The sequence below is a fragment of the Engraulis encrasicolus genome, chromosome 1, assembly GCF_034702125.1.
Source record: "Engraulis encrasicolus isolate BLACKSEA-1 chromosome 1, IST_EnEncr_1.0, whole genome shotgun sequence".
NCBI lineage: Eukaryota > Metazoa > Chordata > Actinopteri > Clupeiformes > Engraulidae > Engraulis > Engraulis encrasicolus.
Window position 1 is genome coordinate 35,419,115 of NC_085857.1, and position 11,570 is coordinate 35,430,684.

At 44.0% G+C, this 11,570-nt stretch overlaps 1 protein-coding gene across 1 annotated transcript in view; it reads right to left on the reverse strand.

Moving 5' to 3' along the window:
* Positions 1-49: 49 nt before the first annotated feature.
* The window catches only part of hap1 (huntingtin associated protein 1), a gene marked incomplete at its 5' end in the record, with an annotated part of 57,910 nt that continues 46,389 nt past the window's right edge, over positions 50-11,570 (reverse strand). Inside the window, 3 exons of the mRNA XM_063200743.1 lie at positions 50-3,370; positions 6,466-6,589; positions 7,456-7,665. Coding sequence (XP_063056813.1) covers positions 2,779-3,370; positions 6,466-6,589; positions 7,456-7,665 — 926 coding nt within the window. The remainder of the gene's footprint in view (positions 3,371-6,465; positions 6,590-7,455; positions 7,666-11,570) is intronic.

An 11,570-nucleotide genomic window follows, 5' to 3' on the forward strand; every position in this document is an offset into this window, starting at 1 on the left:
TCTGTATTGCCTTTTTTGGGATTGCCTTGCATGTGAAAAACAACGTTACCCATTGGAAAGTCAGTTGAGCATTTATTCACAAATATAATTTATACAGAGTGCACACTTTTAAATACTCACAGATTACACTTGAGTGACACTGGAAACAGAGTACACAAGAGTACGATTCAGCATGTAGTATCTAACCCTACAATACCACAACAGTTGTCATCTACTGTATTCGTCACATGGAAGACTGCAATTTAATTTCAACTTGTTCCCTTCTTATGATCAGCACATCCTAGATATTTTTTTCTAAACTACTGATTGTTTCACAATGATCAAGTTGCCTGAGCATTGTTTTTTTAAGCAAGCATGCATGGCTAATGGATGGCTACGTTTACATGACGTTTTTAATTCCAAATTAATAATTCAGTTCCCTCTGGTTTGCTTTGATCTTTCAGTTCATTCCAAATTGTGAGGTGTTAACATGACATTTTCAAAGCGGAATTAAGCTTTATTCAGAATTAAAGTGAGTTAACTCGGAATTTAAATGTCCCATGTAAGCGTAGCCATTGTCTTACTGTAGGTCCTTCAGTCCACGTGTATTTTGTGGTGTTCTCATCTCAGCTTCAAAGTTCAAACCATGCATTGGGATGACAAGAAGAAACCCACTGTGATACAATTCACAGCTGGTGATATACGTAGTACGTACAAAGTTGCTTTGATCAAGTAAAAAAAAAAACAGCTTTGGAAATGCAGGTGAAATCAGTAGTCAGCAGTCAACAGTAGTCAGGGGTGTAAAGTATACCCCCGCAGCCCCCACGAGGCAGGGGGGCCCATACGAGGCGGGGGGGCCGCAAGGGCCCTTGACTTGAAGAAACGGGCCCCCTGCACATGATATTAAGCCCGCTTTTTTCATTCCGGGGGCCCATTCTTGGTAGCTTGCAGGGGGGCCTGAAGTACTTGCGTTACGCCAGAGACAGTAGTCAAGGTGTTCTCGTTTCCTGTATGCATTCTGAAGTGTGGGGAAGAATAAACAACCCAAGAGCGTAGTGCTGCAGTGTACATGCCCTCCCAAAATACAGACCTCACAAGACTTCCCTCCCAGCGTTTTTTGTTGTTGTTGCCTGTACCTCTACTCGTAATCTCTCAAACAGTTCCCATGGTGTGAGAGAAGAAAAAAACATGTGCATTTCATTGTTGTTATATTTGGTGTGCGCTGAATGGAGGGCGTCTGTTGTGTCTGTTGGACAATGTGTACACAAAAGTTGGTGTGTGTGCGTACAGTTGCTGTGCTTGTGTAAGTAGTAAGCGTCCATGCATCTTGTGGGTACTAGTGCCTGGAGTCCAGTGTTTCACCATGCAGGGAGTGGTGTTCAAGAATAACTACATTCTTGGGCCATATTTTTCTACAGTGATGAGTGAAAGAAGTGTTTCAAGTGATGTGATATACAATATGATCAGTCAGAGAAAGCTCTAGAATTTCAAGGTCTTCAGTTGTACACACAACAGTATTGAATACATTGACAGCAAGTTGTATGTGTGTGTGTTGAAACCTATATGTTTCAATATCGTGTTCTTACTGATGGCTGTCTTGAGTGAAGAATATTATTTTGTGATCCAATGGAGAACTATTGTATGTACTGCTGCCTTGTTCACACACAATGTACAGCATTATGGAGAGAGTACATATTGCTATCTAGACAAGTTGATAGCACCCGTTTTCTACATGCATGCAAAAAAGAAACTTTTTTCATGAGACCCAACAAGTGGTACAGGAAACAATGAAAGCATGTAGATTCAGCAAACAACGTATCTACAATTGATGTCCATGTTCACATAATATGAATTTACAACACGCTCGATGGTTCTTTAAATACAGACAAAGAAAGTGCTAATCCCTTTCGTAGTGTTGTCATAAAACACCAGAAATATAATGGTAAAAATGTTTTTTTGTTTGTTTTTTTCTTTTTTTTGTTCTTTTTAGTTTTAGTTTTTTTGATTACACTGAAGAGAACCTGGACAGCATTGTTGGCCAAGAAAATAAGCCAGATAAATCTGTTGTCAAAAGCTGTCCAAGCCTTAATCATCGCAATGGCACTCAACACCATCTAATCTACATACAGTGTTTTTATTTTGTTAGACAAAAAAACATCATCAGAGAAAATGGTGGATCGGCTACTGCTACAGTTATTATTATGGCTTTGTGAACGTTCCCAGAAGGCTTGTCTGATGACAGATGATTGGGAGTTTGTGGTCATGGTAACACAGTGAATTCTAATAGGCAGACCTCACTTTAAAAAAAACAAACAAAAAAAACAAGATGGAGACCGGTTGCTCTGAAAAAACAGATAGCAGTAGGCACAAAATTCACTTTTAAATATACAATTGCCTTTAACCAAGTCTACATTAACATTTCCAGGAAAAGTCCTGGATTTGAAACATCAATCAAACAATTGTCATTATCAAAGCCTAAACTCTGTATTTCTCAAGGCAATCCGTTTCTTCACTTGCTTTTTTAAAAAGTGAGGTGTACAGATGAATCAGAAATCACCAGTGTAAATGTCAGTGGGGCTGGGGGGCAGCTTGAGTACGCTACTGAGGGGGATGTTTGGTGGAGTAGTTCAGGTAGGCTATAATCATCATCAGGGGGTGAAAATCCTCAGTCTGCCCAACCAGCTGAAGGCCAGTTTCTGCTCCTTCTACCATTCCTCGTCCCTGTCTCTGAGCTCTATTCCTCCACTCCCGAGTCCCTCCAGCATCCCTTGATCAGCGGTGTTGGGCAGGTCCCAGGACTTAGGGAATGAATGTCCTCATGCTGCCCGACCAACGCCAATCCCTGCCCGTCCCCGCCCCCAACCTCCTCTCCGCTCCAGAGGAGTCCACCATCCCTCGAGCCGCGATGCTGTGCAGGCCCAGACTCAGGAGCTTCTCCACCAGGTTCAGGCTGAACACCTTCCTCTCAGCAGCCAGGCTTCTCTCCCCCCCTACCTTGGCCAACAGCCCCTCTGTTCCCTCGGCCCCACCACCACCACCAATACTGGCACCGCTGAGGGAGAACCTCCTGGCAACCTTCCCGGTGAGTGGGTTGGAGGGTGGCGGCAGTGGGCTGGGTCCTCCTCCATGGTGTTGTCCGTATGGGTAGGTCCCTGCTGAAATGCCCTCCTTCTGGAGAAGGCCCAGCAAGCCCAGGTGTTGGGTGTCTGGGGTGGTGGTGGAGATGGTGGTGATGGTGGTGTTGCTCGGGGAGACCGAGGAGGGGTGGATGGTGGAGAGAGGCGACTGGAGGTGGGGTGCGACTCCGAGCGCTGGCTGTGGCGGAAAGGGAGGCTGGTCGCCGGTCACATGCTCACAGCTCCCACAAGCGGACAGGCTGTGAGCGGAAAGGCTGTGGGGGCACACATAGGAGGGAGGAAGGAAGGCAAATAAAGGATCAATCAGTGAGACTTAGTGCCAGCATGTTTGTTATTAACAATGCAGTGCCATTATGGACAAATGCAAAATCATGGAGACACAACATAACAAGTTGTGCTTGTACAGATGTTAATACACGGATTATGTATACAGACATTCAGACACACACACACACACACACACACACACACACACACACACACACACACACACACACACACACACACACACACACACACACACACACACACACACACACACACACACACACACACACACACACACATGCATGAAGCACCAAGGTCAATTGAGTGTCAGTAAAATCCCTGTGGAAAAAGTAAGTAACTTGTTAATTTTAATACATTATTTTTGAGTGACATCAACAACAGTGAAGCGCAAGCTGGAACCAAGATAGTCAAACAGCCATTAGTGGTCAGTAATGGTTAGTTAGGTTGTAATATCATGCTAGCCATTAGCAACAGCTGTTAGTAGGAACACAACACACCCTGCATTCCAACGTTAGCAGAGTGTTAAAATAGACAGTTGAGATTAGTGTTATCACACAATTGGTTAGTCAGAGAGAAAGTGGTCAACATCAGGTTCAGTAAATGTTAGCATGGATTTTCAGACAGAGGTGTCAAACGAAGGTTGAAAAGATTAATAAAAATGCTACAAATGCAATCCAACCAAGCTGTACAACAAGATCAGACTTTAATCGTAATGAGCTAAGAATCAGATCAGTCAGCTGTTCGTAATCAGCTCTCAAGATGCAGTAGGTCAATCGGCTAATCAGTGAAGTCATCTGTCTGGAGATGGAAAACGTGACAGGGATTTTACTTTGTGAACCTGGGATTGACACCTCTGCTTAATAGCCCACACCCTTCGTTCCAAGCAAAGAGGCTTGAGACAAGAGGGCTTACTCACGTCATAACAGCGTAGTAGGAAATGATGGCGAGGGGAGTACGGAAATGTTATTCATTGTGGAACAGGTCATAGGACAGCGTGAATGTCTGTCAGCTGTCCTTAATTACTCCCAGCAATTACTGCTGACCAACAGCTGCCGTTACTTGGCCACAAATTATCCATCATGGTGTCGCCCCCACTGACCATGTGCAAGGGAGTACGAAAATGGCATCCATTGCACCCACTGACCAATGACCATGCGCAAGGGAGTTAATTTTCCATCCACTCGTGTCCTCAGGCAACGCCCCCGTACTACACCGTGGCCAATGCATTCCCTGCCAAGAGATTGTTCTTTCTCTTGAGTTTCTTTGGTTCCAAGGTTAGCAGAGTGGATGCTAATGAGAGCTAGCCAAAGATAGAGCCTATTGTTAGCTAGAGAGCTATTGGTCAGTGTGACAGTGGAGCAGGTTATTGTGTGATTAGATTCAAGCTGTACTGTGTCTTCACTGGTCTTGGGCCATGTGTTTGCGGTTCTTATGGAGTTAGCGCTAGCAGAGGACAGAGGCTAATAAGCCTTTTTCCACAGTGACATCACACAAGTTCTGCTTTGAAGCAAAGCAGATACACTACAGTATATGACTACAGTTTGAGGTAGAAAAAAGTGTCATCTATGGCCTATGTGTATGTCACCAGATGCAATTCATATGAATACGAATGCGAATGTATTAAAAAAGTTCAGTATTTGAAGGTGTTTGACGACACATGAAAAAAGGTAGCATACTATAACTGTGGGTTAGTCAGAGTTAGTCAGAGTATGCAAGAGGCGTCTTGATCGGTTTCGGCAGGCTATGACTCAACTGGTTCTTACTTTGCGGAGGTAGGGCTTGTCAGACCTGTGGAAAGAGCCTTGTCCAGCGCCTCCTGCCACTGTTTATGAAGGAAGGAAGTTTGGGGGAAAAGGAAAGGAAAGGAAAGGAAAGGAAAGGAAAGGAAAGGAAAGGAAAGGAAAGGAAAGGAAAGGAAAGGAAAGGAAAGGAAAGGAAAGGAAAGGGATATGGGGGGGGGGGTCATTACACTTATTGGACTGGTGATCTCTTTGCCCACTTCTAAGTACAAACATAAGATCATACACTTTGACCATTCAAAGTTATGAAACGGCTATGCACTGCAAGTTTCAGGGTGCTAGTGAATAGGAGAAGAATCACTGCAGTGCACACAGGTGGTCTTAATTTTGCTGCCGTTTTATTTAGTGAAAAACGTGTTTGGCTTGTCCCTTCAACCTGGTAGGGTTGGAGAGGAAAAGACAGGGATGGGGGTGGGCACTAAACAAAGGAGTCGGACTGGGCAAGGAGACGCCTAATGATCAAGCAAGACACAGCATGCTGCTGCATGCTGCAGTCTTTCAACTGATCAGAGGCCTGAAAGCTGAACTCAATCCAACAAACACAGAGTAGGCACAGAGTTTTCACCGTGTTGTTTTAAAATGCGAAACTGGGACAAAGTTATTATTGTAACTCTATAACCAATCAGACTGTAACAAAAAAGCTCAAGACAGACATTCTCTGTAATTTCACAGTAGCTAAGCTTTTGTTGTACAAGGAATTCCAACAAATCATTTAAGATGCAGCAAAGCAATGTCATACTTCATGATGTCAAATCACAATGAGGACACCATCAAAGGAAATACCTTGACAGAAGTAAACTAGAAAAAGGCACCATGTTTCCTAATACAAGTACTAATACTACAGCTATGAATTACAAATCAAATGGTAATTCCTTGCCTAGAGGTTATGGAGGAAGTCTTAAGATCAGAGGGTTGGGGGTTAGTATCCTGCCCTTACCCTACATCTCCATAGCTGAAACGCCCTGAGTTTAGTTTATTGGGTTTATTTTCATCAGGGACCATGTGCAAAGTAGTTACAAAAGTAAAACGATGACCTGCACCAGATTATAGTTTATGAGCTAATTTCCATCTGCAGTCTCTGGGCAAGGAATCTAACCCCCACGTTGCATATACGGTATATATGCACCATGTAAATAACTGTAAGTCACTTTGGATAAAAGCATCAGCTATGTGTAATGTAATGCAATGCAATGTAAAGTAATGTAATGTAATGAAATGGGAAATTGCAGCATGGGTACAACATGGGGCATCATCGGTCTTACCTGCTGGAGAGGGTGGGAATGAATAAGGAGGGGTGGTGGTGTAGGACCCGGCAGTTGGTGACGGAGAAGGTGGGGGAGGTCTGTGGGAGATGGTGGTTGGGGCCGGATGGAGGAGGATGATGGGCTGTGGTCATGGAAGGGAGAGATGGAAGACTGAGCACTACAGCACCACAACCACATACCTAGTGTATCTACTGTACTACATTACAGGTAACGGGGAGAGAGACCATATCATGCCCCTTCCATGGGACCCAAAGATTGAAAAACAAACTACTAATGGCAGCAGTGGCAGAGCTATGGGAGGGGCAAGCAGGGCATTTGCCCCCAGGCCCAGGGCCCTCCCATATTAGTGGTGGGGGCCCTTTTCACAGTATGAATGGCAAGCTGTATTGGCGGGCCCTATCAATGTTTTGCCCTGGTGCTGTGTGTACAATTGTTCCGCCACTGAGTCCACCAAGTGAGAAACCTTTTTGAACACGCGTTCATTGATTTTTTTTTTTTTAATCTTTAATTCCATGGAAGAGAGTGACTTAGGCTACGATTGCTACTACTATTATCAAGGAGAGTTAAACTACCGCCAGGGTTGGAGTGTGGAACAGTAATAGGACACCGTGAATGTTTGTCAGCTGTCCTTAACTATCCCCCGCAATTACTGCTGACTGACAGCTGCAGTTAATTTGGCCACAAACTGAACACTGACAATCGGATATCCCCTTTTGACCGATTTTGCAGAGTTTCCAGAGTCACAATTTTTACCCATCATGGCGCCGCACCCACTGGCCATGCGCACCAGAGTTAATTTTCCATCCACTCATGTCCTCAGGCCACGCACCCGTACTACACCGTGGCCAATGCATTTCCCATCGAGTGATTGTTCTTATCCAATCTAAATGCTTTGCTATTACTATTAGCATGCACTGTTTTCCTTATCACAATATTTCTGTCGGGATTAGATTAATAAAGTATCTGCACTGATGAGTCTCATCTTACCCATGCTGCCGTGGTGGCGTTGGCTGGCGGAGAGCCGTGCCAGCGCGCTGCAGTCCTCCTCGTCCTCCTCCAGGTCGTTGAGGCTGTAGACGTGCTGCAGGTCGATGTCCAGCGTGCGGAAGTCTTTGGTCAGCACGCCCGGCCGCGGGTGCAGGATGCCCCCCAGGTTGGGCCTGGCCAGCTGCTGCCAGTGGTGTAATGTCACCGAGCCTGTAGGGGGAGGGGGGGCAATGTGGGGAGTTATGGCTCGTTCAAAAAGTCGAGAATCTCAAGAAAGCCGACCTAAAACCTCTGGAAAGTGGGCGTGAATATTTGGTGACGCAGTGTCAGATCGATAATTATCGAGGTTGATCTCTGGTGGAAGTATAGAACAACGAGTTCCCGAGCTTATGTTTTGTGTGACGACACACGCATCATCAACATGGCGCCCATGCACACAACTGGCATGTAAACAGTATCATAAATGCTAAAATATCATCTTGTAATCACTATCAACAACACCAATTAATGTCATTCAATTGCAGATGCACATATGCCAGTAATGCTGGTCTCTGACTGTTTAATTGAGCTTACTTCAGCTAAAATGATATGTCGTGGATGTGGAGGCTCAAGTGGAGGTGAAAAAAAGAAAAGAGGACCAAAACAAAACAGGCATGATTCCCGATTGTTCCGGGATCAGTGGCGTTCATGCGCCAAAGTCCAGAACTCGGTTGTCACATGAGCAGTGTCGTCAGCTGTCTCGAGAGGTCCCGAGCCCGTGAAGGCAACATTAGAGGTCAGTATAGGGTCATTTCACGTGAAATCAGACACTTTAGGACCCGACCGACCCGGATTTCAATCATACTTGGTGTGCCTTTTTAGTAGCAAGGTAGCAACCCAGAACTGCATTGGTTTGAATCTGACACTAATATTAAGGGAGAAACAGACTAGGAAAGGTTCACATGTGAGGGTAGGACACTATACATTCAGCCTTGAATATATCAGTCAGTGTTAGTCACAAAAAGATGCCTGTGGTGTTGTTTGAAAGCTCTTTTCTGGCTCTACATATTACACAATCAGCTTGGAATACAACAACTCTCAGAATATGAATTATGATACATTGAAAAATTAAAAATTGAATTTCTAAAAAAGCTATATTTTAAAATGGCCAGTTCCTTGTCCAAACGTAGCCGGCAATGTCATGAGCAACACCTCAAATGCTGGTGTTTGGTTCGTTATTTATTTCAGAGAGAATTTGTCTCACAAATATGGCATCATACAGACCACTTACTAATAATATGGTAATACCATAGTAGCATCACATGACAAAACAAAAACAAAACAAAAATGGTCAGTGTCCATGGTCCCAGGTTTCAGAAACTAAGGCAGATGTCCATTTATACACACCAAATGATGATATGTGAATGTTTGAACATTCCTTCTCTGTGTACCTGTGCCATCTTCCCTTTACCGTACTTTAAAGAGATAATCAATGGCTACACTCTCATTTTGTACTCTACCAGTGCATTTGAAGCAGCAGCTGTGTCTTTTGTAGATAATGTATAAGTACGTCCCGTTGCAGTTACAGGTTCCACTACCAGAAGCACATCCTGATGATCCATGGCAAGTCTATCTGGTCTGAAGGGAAAAGTGAAGGATGGAGATGGTCCATGAGGATGCAGGAAGTTCAGTTTCACCTCTCCAGTGCTCGGCATACATTCCTCAACACATGCTAGCCACCAGTTGCCATCATATACAGCTACAACATACCCTTTGATGCTTGAAAATGTAACACATTCCTTTACTGAGCTCACTCTTTCGACTCTGCCTTCTCTGAATGCTGAAAATGGCCTAACTTCCACTGTGTCCATTGACAATGGGCAGAAGCTGTGTAGTTTTTGAGTACCTGGAATAGTTCTTGCAGATTCAAACCTCTTCAACAGGTTCTCAGCTTCATAACCACAATGGCAGAATACACAGTAACAGTAACTTGGCTCTGAGCATGGTAAAGGGCACATCCATAAATCTGTCTTGACATTTTTACAACACCATATACTGTAGATTATATACCTGCAGGCCATAGCAACATACTGCATCATTACAAATAAAAAGGCATGAACTAAAGGTTCATGTCATATTATTATGATTCTCTTTCACAAATAACAAGATTCTTCCCCCCCGCACTGCCATTTGTTGCCAACTAAACTCTAACTCTGACCATGTAGTGAGGAGTTTTGTTTCTAAGGACTACAGTTCAGAAAAAAACACACAGCAGCAGCCAAGACTTGTATTACCTGCTGTACTTTAGCTAAAAATATCACACCTCATTCAGACAAGTCAACAAACAAAGGCACAATCTCACTCACTCACTTTCTCAAAAAACTGTTCAGAGATAATGGTGAAGAGAGAGAGAGAGAGAGAGAGAGAGAGAGAGAGAGAGAGAGAGAGAGAGAGAGAGAGAGAGAGAGAGAGAGAGAGAGAGAGAGAGAGAGAGTTTCACCATTCAGACAGGTACAAAACAATTACACCAAGGAGAAAAAGAGGGGTGGGAGGGGTAATGGAATAAGAAAGAGCAAGAAAGAGAAGAGTACTTAAGCGCATGAGCGGATCTAGCCATTTTGGGGCCCTAGGCAATAGATAAACATGGGCCCCTCAAAAGCCATCCTACATACAGTACACAAAATAAGGTTCACCCCTAATTGGCCTTACCCCTGATTCATCTTAGATTTGCACCCTCCCTCCATTTAAGCATGGTGTGAAAGCTGATGTGACAGTTGGGGGGGGGGGCAGTTAGGGGGGTAATTTGGTCGGGGCCCTAGGCAATTGCCTTGGTTTGCCTAATGTAATGTCCGGCTCTGCTTAACCGCATGGCTTTCGGGCAATGTTCTCACATCTGAAGAGCTCAACTTCTGACCCTGCTCTATGATCTTTTAATGCGTTTAATTCAGGCGCCTTGACAGACAGCTAAATGAGAGAGATTACAGGTGAGGGGTGGTGCTGAGGTAGATTCAAAGGAACAATGAAAAAAGAACACAGAAGGAACGCAGGTGTTTGTACCCATTAAAATGTGGACACATACATGTACGTACTGAATGTTACATTGAAAGTTGAGAACCGTAATTATCAAATTGCAGCGTTTAAGGCTTAGTGAACAAAGGTTTGAGGTGAGGTTTGAAATGTGGAGGTATGATAGAGCGAATGAAACAAAGACACGGCCAATCTTCCCCTCTTCTCTTGTTTTGAATGACTTGCAACACACAGTAGCCTAGTATTTTTGAGTGTCTACTGAATACAATTAGATGTTCTATACAGTATAAAGCTTTTTTTGAAAATGCTTTGTTTCTTTTTTTGAACACATTCCATATAGAGGGAGTAACTCAAAGTGCAGAAGAACACGTAAACAACCTCTATCTAGTGCCCTGTCAAGATTTCGCCACAGCGTCACACATACACACACACAGACAGAGACACACACAACTGCACGCACACACGCACGCACACCGACACGCGCATACTGCATCATTACAAATAAAAAGGTATGAACCAAAGGTTCATGTCATATTATTATGATTCTCTTTCACAAATAACAAGATTCTTTCCCCCCGCACTGCCATTTGTTGCCAACTAAACTCTAACCACCAAGTGTCCTGCCAAGTGTCCTGCCAGGCATTCACACTCACCCTCCAGAGACTTAACAATGTGCACACTGTCGGGCAGGCAGGAGGGCAAGGAGGTGGCAAGGTGTTCACCAAACTCTTGGTGAACTTGGAGACTTGGTGAACTTGGTGGCTCCTGTGCCTACTGAACCACTTATCCTATTTAGGCATACTGTAAACTTTCCGTTTCCCGAACGCTCAGGCTTAAAGGATTTATCCGGAGTTGGAACAAGTTTGCCTGATTTTTGCATGTTTGGGATGAAATACAGTCACTCTAGAGCAAAATCAAGGCAAAAGGATGCGTTTTGAGAAAGTTTGATAATATCACGTTAGCCTCGTTAGCCATATCAGCTATGCAATATGAAAGATGCGGGCATCGTTTTTCGGCGGTTACACACATTTCAAAAACACAACATTTTAAAGTCTTGCACAGCTCAAAACAACGTCACACTTACCTCATAATATGTTGAGGGTATCCAC